The following is a 21,798-nucleotide window of genomic DNA, read 5'->3' on the forward strand; positions in this document are numbered from 1 at the left end:
AGATTGAGATGGAATGCTTGGATGCTTGTTTTTTCCTCAGGAGGCATATTTTCAAATCAGTACTGATATGATATATTAATAGCGGGTCCTTGCTTTTAGCTTAGCAGTATAGTGTATAAATACCCAGCACTTCAGTATGTCATTTAACATTTCTATGTGTTTGTTTTTAAACAAAACCCTTAAGAAACAATATTCTCTGTCCTTCCTGCCACATGCACATTGCATATTCCTTCAAAGCATTCACAAGAAAATAGTTTATACAAACCTTAATTGACAATTATACTGCAGTGCCCTTAGAGGAAGAATATTTATTGTATCCACAAGTCCTGATTTTCAAAAAGGAGAAAAACAGTAAAGTTGATGTTCATTTAAATTAGATATTGGATACTATGACTATGATTTTTGAGAGAAGTTTCTCTTGATAGTAAGACTTTCACTCTATGAACTCACAAAATAAAACGACCCAACTGTTAAAAACATAGTATACAGTATGAATGAATCAAAAAACAATCTATCTCTATGAACTCTCAAAAATAAAAGTGCCAAACTGTGAAGAACGTGCCATGTAAACCCAAACCAATGTACTGTGTGTTTGTGAGCGAGGCAAAACACACACGGTATTCCTTATAAAGTTATTTTGCTTTTGCTACATAGTACCTTAAAAACAGCCAATGATTCTCAACGCTGCCTCGAGCCGTCATGCATGTACAGTATTTATCTACACAATCTACAGTCAGTCATTTAGAATGCTTACACATTGACTTGGATACCTTTTCCTTAGGAAAAAAGAATAAACAACTTTACCATGCAAGGAGGTAACAGGTAATATAATATCGAATGCAAATTCCTCAACGAGGAGGTCAGAGAGACGCACATACTTGAAACCACCGTTCTAGGGCTTTTAGGACCGATTCCTGTGTGAGCTCAGAGCTTGAAAACTTAAGTAAAGGCTAATATTGGAAAGTTTCAAAAAAAGAAATTGTGCATAATACCGTACCATGGTATAGCCATGGACATTTTTTATCTATGGTTAGTATAGGTTATTGGTGGTATCAACTAGGCTGTACATCACTAGTAACAGTAATGCCTCTGGTCATTTTTGATAAACTGTTCATAAATAAATAGATACATAAATAAATAAATAGATACATTTTGTAACAGCATATTGTGTCAAATATCCATACTGTGCACTACGTGCAGTATAAACATTCTGCATTCACATCATTCTTCAGCAAACATAACATAAAATAAATGATAACTATTGTGTATGTTTGATAGCATTAGTCATTTCAGCCAACTATAAGTAGTACTGTTTTCATGGCTTTGTACGGATCACCCCATTAAAGAAACACACATTATACGACCATGTTAGAACCATATAACCTGACTCCGCCAGATGGAAGCTTGCGTCACATTTGTTTCACTGGCTACTTCCATCTGGGACCTCGGTAGCACAATCGATTTTTTCAAGCTACTTGGCAGGTTATTGGATGGGACCGTCTGTATACCAATCATATCGACGCGTCTACATGACGTATAGTAGCTGCGCCAGCAGTAGTTCTTTTGTATACTATTCAGCCATGATGAATCGTGAAAGCACTACAACGCAATAAGCGCTTCTCGATGGCGTCACATCCGGTCTTGCCAAGATCCCGCCCCTAGCAGACAACTGATTGGTTCGCACACGCCACGGTTCGGGTATTGTGAACCTGTGAAGTCAATACCGTCCCCATCGGGCAGAGTCAGGTTAAGAACCATATGGATTGACAATCCACTGCCACACGTCCATTTTAAGTTATTTCCAAAAAGCTGCACTAAATTATGCCTAATCTTAAAATTTGAAAAATATGTTAAGTCAGCACTTGTTAAAATGCCCCTTAGATTAAATAATAACAATCCAGAAGACACACTCCACAAAGCCATAAGGTAAATGCAGACCTGACATGCTTTTGCATAGAAGTGCTGAAAATTGCATGGAGTTTGACAAGCATTGATGGCCCAGGAACTGGACAGAACACGGCGCACATTGACAACCTCCAGCAGTCACTTAAAACACTGGTAAGAAGTTGAACGTCAGTAACACCGATCCTTGAAGCGCACTGCTCTGTTTCTGATACGCCCCCAGGGTGAAGATGTGTGGTGGGCAGGTGCATGGGTGTCATGCGGCGTATATGGGTGTGTTCCGGTGTATGGGCGTGTTCCGGTGTATGGGCGTGTTCCGGTATATTCCGGTGTATGGGTGTGTTCCGGTGTATGGGCGTGTTCCGGTATATTCCGGTGTATGGGTGTGTTCCGGTGTATGGGCGTGTTCCGGTATATTCCGGTGTATGGGTGTGTTCCGGTGTATGAGCACGTTCCGGTATATTCCGGTGTATGGGTGTGTTCCGGTGTATGGGCGTGTCCCGGTGAATGGGTGTGTTCCGGTGTATGGGCGTGTTCCCGGTGAATGGGTGTGTTCCGGTGTATGGGCGTGTTCCCGGTGAATGGGCGTGTGTTCCCGGTGTATGGGCGTGTTCCCGGTGAATGGCCGTGTTACCGGTGTATGGGTGTGTTCCGGGTGTATGGGCAAGTTCCGACGCACGGCCTTGGTCCCGTCTAGTCTGCGAAGTCCAGACACCATGACTGCTCCGTGCTCTGAGTCTGGACGCCGATGCTGGACCTCCGAGACGACGCGCTCTCGCTGTCCCTGCTCTCCAGAGAGCCCCCGTTCCCCAGCAGGCACTCCAGGCTGGTGTGTCCCACAGCGGACGTGTCTCCCAGGGGGATGTGCGCATCCAGAGCGTCCGGTCTAGCCGGTCCTGAGTCCTGGGAGGAGACGGACGTCCGCCTGGGGAGGGACGGCGGAGAGGCAGGTACAGGGTGGATGGAGAGCACAGCGTCGTCCACCGGGAGGCCGGAGGCGTCCTGTGGGAGGTTACAGCTTGGGGCGTCGGACAATAAACCCGGGACGTCGCCTTGAGCGGCTTGAGCAGAGTGGAAGTGGGTGTTGGACGGAAGGACGAGATTGGGGTAAGAACCGGGAGGTGGAGCCAAGAGACTGTGGGTGGATGTAGGGGAACTGGACGACGACAGGCTCCCACTGGGAGGCTGCAGGCACAACGTGGGCTGGGACTGGGTCATTGGTGTCAGGCTTGCACTGAGAGGCCTACCGTCAGAGTCGTCGTACCCGGCGTGAGATGCCAAGCTCTCCGGGCTCCCGCCCTGGAAAGCCTGGCTGACGCCGAGGAGAGACGGGCCAGTCCAGTGATGGGGCGTGGTGCTCCCAGAGTCGTGGTTCTGGTCCGGCCTGGAGACCGAGTCTGTGGGGTGCGACTGGTAGAAGTTAGGCGGTCCCGGGCTGGAGGACTGCGGCTGGCTTCCAGTCGCACCGCTGTAGTTCCACTGGCCTCCAGGCGGGGCACTGTGGTGGCCTTCTAGGCTCCCCGTATCGTGGCGGACGTGCATGGTGGGAGTCGAGTTGTACGCCATGCTGGTGGTAGCGGCCGAAGGTGAGTTGGAGACCATGTGGACCCCGTATGGATAGGAGGAGAGGGAGGCTGTGTAGTGCTGAACAGCCACCTGGGCCTGGAGGAGATGCATCATGTGGTGGAGGTCTTTGGTGAGCTGAGATACCTCCTTGTTCAAATTGCCCATCTGTGGAGAAAGTGGCATACATTCAGATTAGTAATCATACAGAGAATAAATACACCACGCTGCTACTATTATGTCTAGCGGTTATGGCGAGGTAAAAGTTAATGACAAAAACTACCCAATTTAAAGGCCCTTTGCATAGAGGTACAAACAAATCGGCATCTAAGTTTAACACTTTATCTCAGTCTCCTGTCCTGATGTAATTCTGATGAAAAGAGCACACCAAACAATTCATAATCCTCTGTGACTCCGAGCAGAAGTGGCCTCCTTCCTATAGGCCCTGAGGCCCAGGGGGAGACGGAGGGGGCCTGTAAGTGACGCAAATAGGGAAGGAAGATGACAGAAACGGGGAAACAAAAGGAAAAAGGGGGGCAGAGAGGCAGAGTGAGGGGATGAGTAACGTCGGGTTGTCATAATTCTCTCTCTCCCCCCCCCCCCTCTCTCTCGCTCTCTCTCTCTCTGCCTTGTCGAGTCAGCGCAGCAGACGTTCCTCTGCATTGCAGAAGCATCCTGCTGATTCATTTATATCTACCTCAGACAGTGCCTACCTGGTTCCATCCGGATCTGTGTGCGCTGCACCTGCCTTCCCTCTATTTACGTACATACATCCACCTCACACAGTAAAAATACATGGTCTTGATTTAACTCCCGAGAGTGTACAAATGGAACCAAATGTACACTCTTGGGAGTTACGCATGTGTTACATCATCACTGAGGATTTTACTGGGGAAACACTCAGATACACGGATCAACTCGCACCTTTCTCGCTGCACATTTTCCTTTCGAGACACAGAAATGAATGAACGAAAATGGACGGGCACGATGACCAGAAAATAATGCAAACTACTCTGAACTACTGCAAAGCCATATTTTGATTACTTGGGAAAGTGCTGAAATGTGTGAAACCACGTGCACTGTCGGGGTAACTACCACTGTTAACAGATTTTGCGAGAGAAACAAGCAACCAGGTCTATGAAAACAAGCCCAAAAGAAGCGACTGGGCCACCGGCCACATGAGCAATTTCAACATACATTGGCTAATTGAAAATAGCCGATCTACAAGCTCACAGCGATGCGACACGTTGTTGATTTTTTTGTTTTTGTTACATTCGTAAGCCAATAATTTGATTACTGGCGGAAAGATGCTAATGTATTCGGACTCTTTGAGTCTCATACCGGAGAGACCGCCAGTCAACAAATTATTGGCTTAGGAATGCGACAAAAGTTTAAAGAATCTCCATGAATTCAATGCTTCATTTGGTGTGTAATTGATAGAAAATACGACATTTTTGGGGTGAACTACTCCTTTAACTACTACAGAAGAGGATGCGCTCATTAAGATCTACAGACTCTGTGAAGAGGCACGTGTGTGAAACAAAGCCCCTTGTAAAGGTCTGGATGAGTTGTCAGGTAGAATACCCATGAGCTTACAGCAAAAGCAATTAAGCGGTCTTTACCTTTTCTAACTACATATCTGTGAGAGTGTTTTTTCCCCCCCACACTGACACAGCTGAAGAATAAGTACAGGGCTGGGTGGGAGCTAGACAATGAGATGAGACTCTGTCCCTGTCCACCACTAATAGCCAAGAATAGACAGACTCTGTGCAACTCAAGAACAAACCTAATCTTAGTCCATATAGCTCCACCCGACACAAAAGTGGTCTCCGGGTTCATTTTTAGTCAGGGTGGTGGTGCCTGGCTCACAGTTGAAACCCTCCGCTCTACACACCAAATCCCGTCGGCTGAAAATAGGTGATCTACGACCTCACCAGTGGTGTAAAGTAACTAAGTATATTTACTCAAGTACTGTACTTAAAGGGCAAGACCACTTTGGTAGAGGTTTGGGTTGTGTAGTTACCTTGCCATGATGTAACTCCAAAGGTGGGCAAGAAATTAAAAATAATTGCTCCATTGATTAGAAATTGATAATTCAAAATATGCTCCCCATTGACTTACATTGTATGGTAAAACAGCTCTCAAAGTCACTATTTTAGCACGTAAACGAACGCAAACAAAGTTGATTCAGACAATATAGAACATCACCAAACCCAGTACTGTTTTTTTTAAAATAAAATGTCAAGTAGAAAACCTGGACTGGATCCGCGGATCCGGATCCAGATCTTCAAATCAACAGGAAGTTGACATTTTTTATTAAAAAAACAAACAGTACAGGGTTTGGTGATGCTCTATATTGTCTGAATCAGCTTTGTTTGTGTTCATTTATGTGCTAAAAGAGTGACTTTGAGAGCTGTTTTACCATACAATGTAAGTCAATGAGGAGCATATTTTTGAATTATCAATTTCTAATCAATGGAGCAATTATTTTTGATTTCTTGTCCACCTTTGGAGTTACATCATGGCAAGGTAAATACACAACCCAAACCTCTACCAAAGTGGTCTTACCCTTTAAGTTAAATTTTGAGGTATTTTTTACTTACAATTTTCAGTAGGCTACTTTTACTTGTAGAGGCAAATATTGTACTTTTACTCCACTACAATTATTTGAAAACTTTAGTTACTAGTTACTTTGTAGATTTTGATCATTATTACAAAACATACATCAACCACTTCAGCCCTATATGCATTTTGGCTGTTTGAAAATAGCCGATCTACAAGCTCACAATGCGTCGCGATGCGACGCATTGTGAGCTATACTGTAGATCTGCTATTTTCAAAAGATTTTTATACATTTGAAAACTTTCAATTCTGCATGAGTACTTTCTACTTTTTTAGTACATTTTGATACTAATACTTTCGTACTTTCACCCAAGTAAATTTGTCATTTCTGACTTTTACTTGTAACAGAGTATTTCTACATTGCAGTATTGATACTTTTACTTAAGTAAGAAATGTGAGTACTTTTTCCACCACTGGAGCTCACAACGTGCCACGTTGCGACCCGTTGTGAGCTTGTGGATCTGCTATTTTCACGGAATGTTCGCCGCAGAATAGGGACACTGGGGTTCATGCGGTTAAAACGCGCAGTAGGTTTATTCAATGAGCATGAGAATGTGTTGTTTGCAGTGATGTCATCAATGCACCCCCATGGTATGCAAGGTGGAAAAAATAGAAATGACAAAAAGAGACAGAATAGGCTTCCAGTGCAAGTAGAGAAACGTTTGCAGCAGATATAAATAGCAGCAGATACAGAATCACAGTCTTTTGTCATAAATGGATTTGGAGTTTCACCCCCAAACCACCTCTTAGAAATGAAGGATTGCATGTTTCGATTTCACTTTAAGTTGGTTTCAAGATATATTTTACAGTTAAAAATTTCTGGAAATGTCTACACATGCTAGTTAGTTTATTTTTGCAACAGCGGAATTGCTTTGATAGCCTTTATTTTTTTTTAAAGATTGAGAATATTTTCACCTATAATGAAATGCCTAAAATAGGGACAGCAGGTTGAAAGTGTAAAAGAATTGTGAAATTGCCTACACTCTGCTACAGTAAGTGCGTACAGTATGTGTATATGTACAGTATGCGTGTGCATCTCAAAGGGAGATGGCTGTCCTTCTTCAGTCAATAACCTTTCTTATTTATCTTGAGGAAAACACTTAAGGCTCCTAAACTCCCTCCAATCCTTGACCCCCCTCACCAGCCCACTAAAGACAACTCCTTGACCACGCCTACCCCCCATGATATAGCATGTTGATCCTAAATAACAATCACAGGACAGATCCTAATTGTGTTTCTATACATGATCTTCCTGTTTGTTTGAACAGGAAGATCAGGAATAGAACCTTATATGGTAGGTAACCTACTAACATCTCTCGGGTAACCCTATCCTCAACTCAGAGGGGCTGATTAACCAATCAAACCCTCTATTCTTAGAGAAACGGACTTGAGTTACAACTACTTGCATCACTTCTTCCCGTCTACACCGAATGTCTTTGCCAAAAATAGTTCGATCTAGGTCGAGAGCTGCTATTTTTGGCTAATGTCCACCCCCCCCCCCACCTCCCCCCTCTCCCCTCTGAATATGGATGCTGGGGTTTAAGTGGTTAAACACTGTGAAATGTGGAATCTCTTACATGAGCCGTTCCTCCAGTTCAGCTACACAAAACATCCTCCCTGTTTTACAAGCCATTCAGAATCATATCCAATTGTTATGCTGAAACTGGTTGACCAATCATTCGATGGCACAATCCATCTGCTAGTGTGTGTGTGTGTGTGTGGTGTGTGGTGTGTGCGTGTGTGCGTGTGTGCGTGCGTGCGTGCGTGCGTGCGTGCGTGCGTGCGTGCGTGCGTGCGTGTGTGTGTGCGTGTGTGCGTGTGTGTGTGCGTGTGTGTGTGCGTGCGTGTTAGGGCATTAACGAATAGTGATTTATGGTATTCGAATTATTCGACCCAAAAGTATTCGAATAGTCGATTATTCGGTTTGATTATAAAAAATTAAAAAAAAGTTTTTTTTTTTTTTTGTTTTTTTTTAATTAAATTGATGACTCGACTCAAGGAATGCGAGTTGACGTCACACCAGAGCTCACAGCTGCGTGTCTGCTCTAGAAAAGCCACATTTTTTTTTTCTTCGAATAGTCGAATAGTGGTTTGATAGTCGAATAGTCGGTTTGATATTCGAATATTCGAATATTCGACTATTCTGTGAATGCCCTAGTGCGTGTGTGTGCGTGCAGAGAGCAGTTGTATACAGAAGTACTGTCAGGGTCATTTCTAGACTTCACATGGATTATCCTCCTTCCCAGCAGTGCTAATAGCCGGTACTGTACTTGGCCTGCGTGTGCATCATGTGTATTCGACTGACAGAGGTGTGACTGATTTATAACCCCCTGACATGCTGACAGTAAGCAAGTAAGAAGCCTTGGGAAGCAACAGTTCTCGGGACAAGTACACCCCCTGGACATGACGCAAGCTAGCGTATCACAGGGACTTAGCCCCAGTCCAACCCTTGATGTGAGTGCCAAGCAGGGAGGTGTTGGATAGACCGTTGACTCGGCCACGGGATTGAACCCCGACCTCCCAATCTCATGGCGGACACCACAAGGTCGCTGAGCTGGTGACTGGCTGACAGGCCCATGATTGATTCATGAGGTCATAACACCAGTGGTGGAAAAAGTACTCACATTTTGTACTTAAGTAAAAGTATCAATACTGCAATGTAGAAATACATTGCAGTATTGATACTCTTAAGTAAAAGTATCAATACTGCAATGTAGAAATACATTGCAGTATTGATACTCTTAAGTAAAAGTATCAATACTGCAATGTAGAAATACTCTGTTACAGTAACAGAGTATAGTACAAGTCCGGAACAAAAAATGTACTTGAATTAAAGTACAAAAGTAGTATGCAGAATGTCCCATTTCACAAGTTTTCAAATGTATAAAATGTGTAAAAGCCGATCTACAAGCTCACAATGCGTCGCATCGCGACGCATTGTGAGCTTGTAGACCGGCTATTTTAAAATGGCCGAAATGTATATGGCTGAAGTGGTCAATGTATGTTTTGTAATAATAATCAAAATCTACAAAGTAACTAAAGTTATCAAATAATTGTAGTGGAGTAAAAGTACAATATTTGCCTCTGAGATGTAGTGCAGTAGAAGTAAAAGTACAGAAAATTGGAAATACTCAAGTAAAGTAAGAAATACCTAAAAATGTTACTTGAGTAAATTTACTTAGTTACTTTCCACCCCCCCCCTCTCGTCTCGTCATAGCGGTGGCAGTGAGGTCACACCACCATCTCCACTCCCACAACCTCATCCCCCCTCGATCACTTTCAGTCTCATATGCTGTGGTGAAGTTCTTTGCTACACACATATAGTTTCATTTGTATTGTTCACTCTTAATTCAGTATGTGTGAATTGTGTCAGAAACATGCTGTGTGTGGTTTATTTGCTGTAAGGATTAATAATCTGCTATGGGTGCTATGGACTGCACGGAGGTAAAAGTACTAGTAGTGCGCTATCCGTCTCAAATGTAACCTGATCCTTTTGGACATGATGATGGGAGTTGTCCCTGATAACAGTGATGGAGTATATTCATCATCTGAGACACGTATACAGATCTAACACAAGGCTCTATACAAGAATATTATTTTTCAAAGGGGAGAGGACGTGTCAGGATTTAATTTAATACTTAACTCATTAGTATTTAATATTTAATAATTTAATACCCGTTGTCAGAGTCAGAGGCCGGTCTTTGACATCAGTCATCTATGACAAAAGTACTACGATGAAATAAGTACCCATTACCAGAGGACTATGACATCAGTACTCTCAAGAGACAGACACACAAAGACTGTCAGTTCTTATCGACAAAGATACTGCAGTGCTGCTATGGCAACTGAATCCCCCCTCCACTCACACACACACACACACACACACACACACACACACAGATTCCTGGAATTAGATGGTTGGATGATGCAGACATACTGCCGACAGTACTATGTCACACTTCGTGGACATGAAGTTCTTGCTCCAGTTCGTCATGACAATGGTTGACCACAATTTCCCACGGCTGACGGATGCTGACAGTCATTGTGGCTGTACTTCCAGACATACACATACTGGAACAAAAAACTTGCCGATTTGCTCTGTGCATGATATCATTCTTTCTGCTTCAGCTGAGCTGGCAAATGTCAGTGGTAGACGGTAACTAAGTACAGTTACTTGAGTACAGTACTTAAGTACGTTTTTGGAGTGAAAAAATAAAAGGTCTGGGTGCTTGGAAGTTCAATAAAGTGTGGTAGGGGACTGAAAAGTTGCAACTATTGTGCTCTATAAAGGCTTTTAAACGTTTTTCATCAGAAGTCCTGTAACTCGTTCATCCCCTGGGTCGCGGAAGTAATTTCTCTATGGAAAAAAACATTGGATCTTAGAATCGTCTCACATAAGAATTGTGGTCCAAAAATAAACAAACTGTCTCAGCGATATTGTCAGCGAGGTGGCTCTGTATCGTTTATGATAGTCATTCACTCATATTTGATACAGTCTGTTTCTGGCGAAAATGTTACTAATTCGGCGGAAGTAACATACGGTAAGTGTTTTTTCACCGTCAGTTGATGCTTCATATCCATATGAGTCAAACCGCCGGGATCATTTGTTTAGTTTTGGAACACAGTTCTTATTTGACGCAATATTAAACACGTCTATGGGAATTCAGAATGGGGAGAAAAAAACGCGACCCAGGTAGGATGCGTAAATTACATCAGACTTCGGTGCTCTATTGATGTGGCTAGTTCATAATAGAATTTGTTAAAAACTAGGATAACCCACGCGTATCGGCCAGCACAGCCTTCTTCAGGGCATTTTTGGAGTCGTTTATTTTTTGATCCAGTGTGGAAAGTAATCTCCTGAGCTTCTCAGCTGGTAACAAGGCCCTCATTGGAAACAAGACCTTGGAATGTAGCAGTTATGGCATTACATTTTCGGTTCCACACATATTGTGAAAATAGCCGATCTACAAGCTCCTAACGCCTTGCATTGCGAGGCGTTGTGAGCTTGTAAGTCTGCTATTTATTTTTTTTGCCTCTTTCTTCTATTATTTGACAATTTGGCCAATGTTTGACCAGTTTTTGTAGTATAGTTTGTTGATTACTTTTGATGCAGTGATGGTTTTTTTTCTTTCCTTTTTTTTAAGGTATTAAAAAGGTCTTAAAAATTCTTAAATTGTCACTTTACTGTCACCTGAGGTGACACACCTCTATATACACCTCTATACAGTTTGAGTTCCACTCCACGATGACAAGGAACATGTTCTGTAGGACGGGGCCTGCATAATCGATGGGAATTCTGCTCCATATGGGGGTTTCAAGCCACTCCCGCGAGCGTAGCGGGTGCACGGGCCGGAGACGACCTGTTTTCTTGACATGACTGACAGGACTGCACTTCCAGTTCAATCTCCCTATCCATTGCCGTCCCGCCATACATACATGTATGAGCCTTTCATTCTTGATATCCCTGGGTGTGTGTCGTGCAGCAGTATAACCCTTGAAGGAGAATTACCCTCTTTCACACTCAATTCCGAGTCTTCTCGGACTGTAGGGACCGAATGGCTGGATCGTGGTTTTCAGATCCCCAAACTGTGGATCTAGGCCAGCGGTTCTCAAAGTGGGGTCCAGGGACCATCTGGGTTCCTTGAGGGGGCTCCGATTGGACCCTTACAGGTCTGTAATGCTGTAATTAAGCAATGCTGTAAGTGTACAACTTTTACAACCCTCTCAAAGTTGTGGGGATCATTGAAATTCAAAAAGTTTTTAGAACCACTGATCTAGGGTTTCCATGGAGTATATTGGCAGCGGACCTTTCTCTTTCTTTCCCTCTCTCACCACCTGGTTAAGGCAGATGGCTGCACCCTCCCAGAGTGTGGTTTTTGCTTGAGGTTTGGTCCAGTTCAGTTAAAGAGGAGTTCTTTCCTTGCCACCATCATCAAGTGCTTGCTCATGGGGGCATGCTGGGTCTCTGTAGTGTAGAGCATGAATAAAGCCAGCATAATCCAAAGTTAAAAGGTAGGTGCTGGGCAGAGACAAATACAAAGAAAAAGCAGAGTACGCACACTGGATCCAACTCCAAAGGTATTTTTTGGGTTGGTAATAAAAAGAATACCTTTGGAGCTGGATCCAGAGTGCAGACTTTGCTTTTTCTTCGTCTCTGTAGGGTCACTAAAAAAACTAAACTAAACTGAAAAAGAAGAAGGCATGTTGAAAGGGTGTCTGCCAAAACCGGTCCAAATATTTAATCGGCACAAAACCTTTTCAGATGGGTGTCCGCAGCCAAGTATATCATTTTGGGGGTTCTTGGCATGAAAAAGTTTGAGAACCACTGATTTTGTAAAAATCGGCCTCAGGTCTTAATGGGTTAAGAGGGGAGCAAATGGTATCACTTGTACACACTGAATGTTTTCGGACAGCCGAAACATAGAACCTTCTCTGTGTGTGCCCCTCCTTGCTTTTATTAGTTTTGTCAACTTTAATTAGCACAACGCACCAGACCGTCTGAGTGCAGTGGTAACATACATTAACTGCCAAAACCAGTGCTTAATGTGTAAATGATTAAGTGCCGGAGCTCATGAACCCGTTAGTCTTCTAACGGGTTCTGGGTAACTGTTATTTACAGACATCAAACTTGGAGAGGAGAGAGAGAACACGCGTTACCTGACCACTCGTCAATTCACTCTCGGGGTGTTTTTTCCTCTCTCTCCACAATCCACATGTCCTCTCATCAATTTGTAAACCTTGACAGCTGTTTTGACGTGAGGGGGAGGCGGGGCCTTTGAATATACTCCATCAATATATCAGGGACAACTCATCATCATGTCCAAAAGGATCAGGTTACATTTGAGACAGATAGTGTAATGAAAACCTAGTTTTGACAAACAGGCCTAATATTCAGTGCAACCCAGAGCGGAGAGAAACCAATAATGTTGTAATGATGATCATTATAGCGAGGAACCCATACTTACACAGTACTGTACAGTATATTGTCACTGTTGGGCGGAAGCCTTGCATCTCCATATTTCATGTTTAAATGTTTTTTCATAAATGAATGCCCTGTTTAGACTTCGTTGTGTTACAGTGTCACACAAAAGTAGTGAAAATAACAAATAAGCAGTTACAACTGAGTGCTGTGAGTAAAGGTCCTTACACACCGGGGCGATTTTTTTCATGCGAATAATATGTTTTTTTTTAAAAACCTTATAAAGACAATGCAAGCTTCCACACCATGGCAAAAAAGCGTCTTTTAATTATTCGGAACGAGTCCTAATTTTGCGTATATTCGCCGGTGTGTAACCACCTTAACAGTAGAATAGCAGAAACAGGCACTTGAGGGGGAAAAAAAGATTGCCAAACCAACAAATGATAACATTTTCAGTGGAAATATCAGTATAGATGTGTTTAACAGATTCAAAATGTCTAAAATGCTTAAGTACGGAATCTTTAAGGACACTTATTGTTCTCCTATACAGTGTACTTCCATTAACATCATGAATAAACCAGAGAAGTATTTGCACTTTTAGCATATACAGTAGGCTACATACCTGTAAATACACTTGCCATATTTGCGCTCTACCATATTTGTCATATTGCTATTTTTATCTTGCGTCTATTTTTATCCTGTATCTGTCTGCTAGATGCATGTTTCTCAGAGCAAAGTCAAATACTTTTTTCTACCAGAAATACAGCTACCTTTAACTCGAGGCTGCGGTAACGCTTCATCTGAATAGAGCAATAGAAAAGTCCCTTAAATTATGAAAATTAAAACAGTAGCATGGCCTTACAGCCTCACTGAGAGATTCTGCCGGGAAGTAGGTTTTAAAAGACTGCGGACTTACAACAGTGACTTGGGATTTTGGGGGAAATCAAATTAAATAAATTACTGCCACCACATATCGAATGAACTGCAAATTGTAGTGAAAATCGCCTTCAGAGGATAAGTTTCATGGAGCTTTAGTACATCATGGGTGAAATACCCCTTCAAAGAAGGCTTACTTTACCTTTTGGTTGAGTTGACTGATACTCTGGTTGACCTCCTCCGTCTCTCTCAGCAGAGAGGCATTGCCCTGTCTGGGATCTGTGAAGAAAAGGAGCGTTAATGAGCCGACACAGTAACACTGAAGCAGTGCACGTTCATTCATATGCGTGTGCTGGTGAACACGGATAATGAATCACAAGTGATAATTCCGAATGGCTAAGGCCTTAAAATACCTTTGTCCTTGCGCGCCTTGTGACCACTGTGATTGCTACCTGTGCAAGGAGTTGATTTCTTTCTTTCTTTCTTTCTTTCTTTCTTTCTTTCTTTCTCAGTCTAATTTCATCCACGGTACCTTTCCATTGCAGGAAGGGACATTGAGGGGAAAATGTGAAAGCTGAATTAATAATAAATAGCCTAAATAAAAACATATTTTTTTTGTCTGCATTTGAGGTGACTAGGCATGTAACGATTCACTCAACTCACGATACAATTCGAATCACAATACTAGGTTCACGATAAAAAAAAATTAAACAGAAAAATCTTTTTTTTAATTATTTCTCTTACACAAATCCAGTATTTTCTTTCTTTTTTTTTTTTTTTTTTTTTTTTTTACAATACTGCGTTTTCTCTTATCCTCTTTTCAATACAGTAGCAAATGACTGAAAACTCTTTCTTTCTTTCTCTCTCCACCAGCCTACATAAAAAAACACCTCATCAAGATGCGGTTCTACACAGGCTGGCAGAGTTTTTCCAGCGCCATTGAGAGCAAGCTCTCGACACACAGAGAGCCTTGGGGATCTCAGACGTCAGATGTTCAAGGTTTTAGGGTAAAAAGGCTGAAGTCGGCCCTTTAAATCACCTACACACATCAGAATATTCAGCCCAGAATGACCTCACTTAAAGCCACGGTTAGATAACGGTGTGTCCTTTTGCAGGCTCATTTCATCCCCTCTGCCCTATCATATTCCTCCATAAAGAACAGGGCCATGTCAAGTTGGTCACGGCTTGAACCCGTCAGCTCACCTCCAGCCATCTGCCACCCGCGGGAGCCTCCTGCCAGGGGGCACGGGCGGGCAAGGCATGTCAAGTGTCTGGATGGAGGAGGTTTGGGCTTACCCTGGGCGCTGCCACGCGCGCTGGCTTCAGGCCTGTTCTGCTCCACGTGGAAGTGGAACGTGCGTCCGTCGTCTTCGATGCCATCAACAACCCTGGCGAGGGGTGAAAAGGGGAAAGGAGGAGATAATGTAACAGCGGTGCCTTTTTCAATTATCGCCGCGCTGCCAGGTCGACCGGCGGAGATGCCACGAGACGCCCATCTGGGGTTAACCTGAGGAGAACGGCCCCGGTGCCCGTCTGGATGGCCGGACACCTGAGCCCTCCGAAAGCACCTCAGAACCCGCATGTGGGCCTCGCTTGATAGCTAAAGCGATACATTATGAATATGGATGATAGCTGGGGAAGGTCCACAAGGTGCTCACTTAATCAGGTGCGGTGAGATCGGCTGACATTATGCGGTGCACACACACAAACACCATCCACTTAAGTGGTTCTGCTTTTCAGCAGTGAAAAGCTTCCACATTGTTAAGTGTTTCCACGGGGATCGAAGCTCACTTTCAATTTCACGTTCACTTCAGTTAGTAGCCTAAATTTGTATTTCTTAGCCGTGGAGTATAGAACTTTACAAAGACATTAGAATTCACAGCCATGGTACATTATACCACACCTATCAATAAATCAAAGAAATCTTGCTATAGTGTACATTGTATATTACTTTTTATATTTATTTTATGTTGCAAATTGTATATCGTCGCTGTCAGGTGGAACACGTATACGTCTAAATTATAATTAATATTCAGAAATAGCTAAAATAGCTGATCTGCAAGATCACAATAGCGACCCGTTGTGAGCGGTTCAATTCCGGTAGGAGGTTCTATGGTCTCTCTCTGGCCTGCGGTTTCCTGTCTCACCACTATCTTATCTACAAAACGTTTACATCATATACATAAAAAAAACACTTCTGTCATACCTGGGACTAAGATCAGGAGGTTCAAAGCAGGTGACTGTCGGGATGAGCAGCTGAGAGGGCTTCTCCTCCGGGCCAGGGGTCACAACGGCAGGCCCGTCAAGTTCACCGTGGTCTGTTTTGGGCTGCGACTGTGGGGATTGGGTCGGGGTCTGGGACGGGGTCTGGCCCAGGACGCCTCGGCTGAGGTTGGGCGAGCGGCAGCGACGCAGGGCGTTGAACTGGCGCAGCTCGTCGCCCAGGAGGTTCCCCATGGAGGTGCGGCGGACGGGGCTGCTCAGGCTGGGCAGCAGGAGGTTGGGACGGGAGCGTGCCGACGGAGACACGTGGAAGAACTCGTCTCCGTCGGCGTCGCCTTTGGTCTCCACGATGGACGGGAGTTTGTGCTCCGAGGACACCCGCGTGTTCTGGAAGACAGGAATTACATTACGTAACAATAGTGGGTTGTCGGGACCTTTTGGGCTAGATTTGCACATGCTCGCGTGCGCACGCACGCACGCACGCACGCACGCACGCACGCACGCACGCACGCACGCACGCACGCACGCACGCACGCACGCACGCACGCACGCACGCACGCACGCACGCGCGCGCACGCACGCACGCACGCACGCACGCACGCACGCACACGCACGCGCACGCACACGCACACGCACACGCACACACTTATTGACAGCCCATCCCCCCCCCCCCCCACACAAATGTACCCAACCCTTCTGTAGTATACAGCAAAAATACAAATATAAGAGAGTATATAAAAAAGGAGTGGGGGGGGGGGGGAGACTTAAACAAGGAGATTCAAATGTACACTCAAAGGATACACATTAACATACATGCACTCTAATAAAATACCTTTATTATGGTATGAGGTCACAACACTATTTTGCAATCAGTTGCCCTCTTTTACCACTTGGGGATGTTTCTGAATAATCCAACCAAAAATATTTGCCTTTTTTTTTATTGTATCTAAATGACCTGGTTTATGGACAGATTGGACATCGATATGGACAGACCCTTTAATTTTTATTGAATTGGAAATTGTTCTTCAATCAGCAACTGAATTAGACTTCAAACTCCCGCCCACATTATTGCTGCAAGCAGTACAGTGTCACCTTCAGTGACAGACGTGAAGTGGCTACTGTACTGTACAGTATTTTAATAACAACGACAGGAAACATGGGCTGGCTGGCTACACATGTGGTGAGGTAAAGTAGCTCATAAGGTTTCCCATTAGGAGAGCTATTGACCCAGTTAGATAGCCAACCCCAGGGAGCTGCGGCTTTCTCTCTGATACTAATGAGTTCCAACCTGTAGGGGAAGTCCTAGTACCAACAGAGAGGATGATGGCAACATGGCCCAGAAAAACAGGAGGGGTTTACCTTGAAAAAACAGGCACACACCCTTGAAATATTTCTCCCCGCCTATCCCTGCTGTGGGTCTCTCTGGATACATTAACCCATTTGAACCCTAGTGTCCTCATTCTGGGGGCGAACATCCTGTGAAAATAGCTGATCTCGTGACGCTTTGTGAGCTTGTCCATCGGCTAATTTAGCTGAAGAGATTAGTTATAGAAGGAAAAAAAAGGAGCGGACCAATTATAGAGCCCTGGGGGGACCCCGGTCAACTAAGTACGCATATAGAGGTGGTTAAGTGGTTAACCACTTTAACCCTGGCGTTCCTATTTTGGGCATGTCCATTATAAGCATAAATTGGCAAAACTTTCCAACATTTATCAGAAATTTCAATTTATTCAAAATACAAAAATAGATACAAAATAGCAGATCCGTAAGCTCACAGCTTGTAGATTGGCTACTCTTACGTCTCGTCATACCATGAAGTATAAAGGGCTTAAACAGATGTGTGTCATCAGGCCCTGTGACAGTGGTCTATTAATAATGATCAATTAGAAGTGCCAGGTGAGTTTAGGAAACACCTGAGCGTTAGGAAACACCTGAGTGTTAGGAAACACCTGAGTGTTAGGAAACACCTGTCTTGTGGAAAAGGTAAAATGATGATCAGACACACTGTACACACCTCTGAATGAGAGAGAACACAACCTTCACAGCACATGTTGTTTAGAAGGCAAACACAGCTGAAGGCAATAACGTGAAGTGCGGGCGTGTGTCATTTATGTGTGCCCGCATGGACAGCTCCTGTACAGTTAACATCATGCTGGAGCACAGAAACACTTAAATTAAACACAAATTGTATTTATTACCTTCAGCTGCGTTTACCTGTCAAATGGCTGCTGTGTTAATTGAAGAGAAGACTTTGAAAAAACTTACATGTGGAAGCCTGGGGGACCTTGAGAACCTGGAGTGACCCTGCAATGACAAAGATAACAGATTATGACCTGAAGCATGTTGTATAGGCGTAGTAACGGTTGAAACCTCTGTTCATGTATTCATCTTCATTCCCTCTTTATTGAAACCGGGGTGGGGGGGGGCAGACCAACACAAATATATCTTGGTCATGTATCCATCCACAGTTAACAACACAATACACGTAGGGTTGGTCAATATTTTCATATCATATTGATATCGTGATATTAGACTAGATATTGTCTTGGATTTTGGATATTCTATTATGGTGGTTTCCTGTTTTTAAGTCAGCATTACAGTAAAGTGTAATTTTCTGAACTTACCTGACTGTTCTATTCTATGTTCTATTATTTACCTTTACCCGCTTAGTTATATACTGTAGGCATTACCGATGGTTATTTATCAAACATCTCATTGTATTAACATTTTGTTTAAGTACCAATAGTAATGCCCAAAAACATAGTGATATTTAATATTGTACATGTTACCCAGCCCTAAGTACACACAATTGTCTTCTATTGGCAGCGGTTTCCCATAGGCTAACATCTGAACGATCCTTATGCCAGTGACCATCTGAGCTTAATCCCATAATTGTGCCTACATTTTGCTCTTGATGGCAGCAAAAGATTCCAAGGAGAATTTGTCTTTCCGCCGGCATGCGGGCAAATTACTAGCAATTTGCCCCAATTACCAGCTGGAGGGATGACACGTGAGGCAGTGACAGCGTGAGGCCTTCCGTCAGGCTCAATGTGTTCTGCCTCTGACAACATGACTTTAATGGATTTGACACATATATAGCATCTGTCTATATCTATGACATCACATGCTGTGCCCTGTGCCAGACAGAAGCCATGCTATCACTAAGGACATGCCACAAAGAACTCGCACGTGTACGAGTGCTTTTGGAGCCGGCGACGGCGAGCGAGATTTTTTTTTTTTAAAACAGAAAATCTAGCAAAACGTCTCTGTCGGTGGAAACCTTGTATGTCCAAAACCGTTTTCCGTTTCAGGAAAGGGAAAAAAATAACCTGTGTTCCAATGGATACAATGTAGCTATTATTTAGCTCTTTGTTTATACTTTTCATTGGTTCAATATTTAGAAAGCCCACAGACACACTAAACCAAGCATTGTGAGCTTATACAGAAGATCGGCTATTTTCTCAACTTTTGCGCAAAGCTCTTGTACGATGGTGTAGGCCCTACATCATAGGGCATTCATTTATGAAATATGGAGACAGAAGATTTCCGGCGAAATGCTGTCTACCCTGTTCAATTTACACTTCAATAAACCCCTGCAGATTTGCTGGAAGCATTGGTTGGATGCTCTTCACGGACGGAACGTGCCAGTACCAGTGCTACTACATAGTGCATGGGGAAATAAGTCATTATAACTCTATTCGACACAGGGAGAAATTCTCATCAGGAGACATTGTCCCTGAAGCAAGACAGAATGATTAACCAGACAGATTGAGCATCAATATTCACTTAATAGAACACTAATGACACTGGTGCCCCACATAACCAAGTGGCTTAGTTATTTGAACCTATTTCAAAGGCTCCTTCCTGTCATTTACAAGTGCTTAGCTTGAGTTGTTCAAGTTTCAGGGTGTTTGTTACTCATGCATAATACAAAAGAGCGGGTAGCAACAGTGCAGGCAGTGTAATTCCTGTATTCCAAGCTTCCTTGGCCGCGTGCGCACAAATAAAATCCTATATTAAAATTGGCTGGCTTTCAGTGTGGAGTTTGCATGTTCTCCCCGTGTCCCTTAGGGTAGGTAGGTACACTCACAAAAAACATGCATTAATCCTAGTCTCTATACTGCCTCCCCCTGGTCAGCCGGGGTGCCTGATGGAGGGGAAGGAACTGGTTGGAATAACGCTCCTCATGCATTGAAGGAGGCATGAGCTCAGTTCTGGGCTGTCCCTAGGCTGGCAGAGGGAGAGTAGCGCCCAGGATTACATAGGCAATTGGCACTGGGTGAAAAAATGGGTTACACAAATTGTGGGATATTTTTTTTTGAAAAGATTGGCTGTGCTGATGTGGTTGACACCTGTGCAGCTCTTTCTGCGGAGAACAGCGGGTCCGTTGAGCAGAGAGCGCTCCTTCGCTCTGTCAGGGGCAGCGGCTGCAGCCCTGGCTGCATACCTGGCTGTCCACTCTGAACAGATGGCTGGAAAGAGAGCAAGCAACTCAACCCCTGCCTCGTGCAACCTCGTGCAACCTCTATCTACTGTACCAGCCAGGTTCAGGCATGGAATGTGGTCATTCCAATGTAGTTTTCATTGGTTCATAGTACAAGTATAAAAATAGATAATAATTGAATGTATTCTAATCTATTCTATTCTATTCTATTCCAGACCTTCCAATTGTATTTAAATCCTTTCCATTCCAGGCCATCTCATTCTAATCATTTCTATTCACGTTCTTTCTATTCCAGACCTTTCAGCTCCATCTGGGCGCACCCCACGTGACAACCAAAAACCATCTGGTAAAGAATAAGGGGCAGACACAAATGTCCCATCCTTCGTGTTGCAATCAGACAGAATAAATGAGGAAACTCTTTTCAGACACCCCCCACCCCCCGAGCCACAACAGGAACGACGAAGGTAAGAAATTACATCATGCTTGGAATTGAGGGAAGGATCTTTTGTCCCCGATATTCATCCATCAGTGCGTTTCATTTGTCTAAGGACAAGTACCCTCCAGACCGGACGGCAGGGGAATCTTTCAGGAGTCAAGTCACACGTCACGGATTTGTGTTGATGATTAGTTTTGATGGCGCAACGCTGCGTCCAAATCCCATGGGAGCCACGGGGACACTGCCCGTCCTAAATCAATACGACTTCTATTCGATTTGTCACTTAGAGCGGAACGAGTGTCAGGGGAAGCGACAAACACGCAGTAGAAGACAAACGACTGAAGGCTGCTATGTTCTATTCACAGTATGTTGCATTCAACTGATTTGATTAATTCAAAAAGTCTGTTTTAAAAACTCTCTGTCACAAGTTTAAAGCACAATGTTAATGGGCTTATAAATCCTCCATGTACTTGACGGTAGTATGCGATAGTGTGTAACATCTTTTTAGAACGGCAGTCAAAGAAATTTAACCCCAGCATTGCAAGCCAAGGGATGTCCTGTTAGCGGTCTATGGTGAATCCCACGAGTCCACATCTCTACATGCAAACCTTTAGCCTACAGTCTTACGTGTAGGCTACTTTAAGGTTTTTTTTTTAACTACATTTTTATCCCACGATTTTGTAACCCATTTTTCACCCAGTGCCAATGCCTAAGCTTGTAATCCTGGGCACTACTCTCCCTTCGCCAGCCTGGGGAGAGCCCCGAACTGAGCTCATGCTTCCGTCAACGCATGAGGAGTGAGCAGACCGCTTC

General features: G+C 43.8%; 1 protein-coding gene across 1 annotated transcript in view; it reads right to left on the reverse strand.

Moving 5' to 3' along the window:
* Positions 1–2,437: 2,437 nt before the first annotated feature.
* The window catches only part of LOC308104109 (voltage-gated delayed rectifier potassium channel KCNH4-like), an 86,837-nt gene continuing 67,476 nt past the window's right edge, over positions 2,438–21,798 (reverse strand). Inside the window, exons 12-16 of the mRNA XM_080454413.1 lie at positions 18,371–18,409; positions 16,089–16,492; positions 15,179–15,270; positions 14,085–14,161; positions 2,438–3,633 (exon numbers count right to left, since the gene is read on the reverse strand). Coding sequence (XP_080310539.1) covers positions 2,596–3,633; positions 14,085–14,161; positions 15,179–15,270; positions 16,089–16,492; positions 18,371–18,409 — 1,650 coding nt within the window. The 3' untranslated portion in view covers positions 2,438–2,595. The remainder of the gene's footprint in view (positions 3,634–14,084; positions 14,162–15,178; positions 15,271–16,088; positions 16,493–18,370; positions 18,410–21,798) is intronic.

The sequence above is a fragment of the Gymnoscopelus braueri genome (genome assembly GCF_963280865.1).
Source record: "Gymnoscopelus braueri genome assembly, chromosome: 17".
NCBI lineage: Eukaryota > Metazoa > Chordata > Actinopteri > Myctophiformes > Myctophidae > Gymnoscopelus > Gymnoscopelus braueri.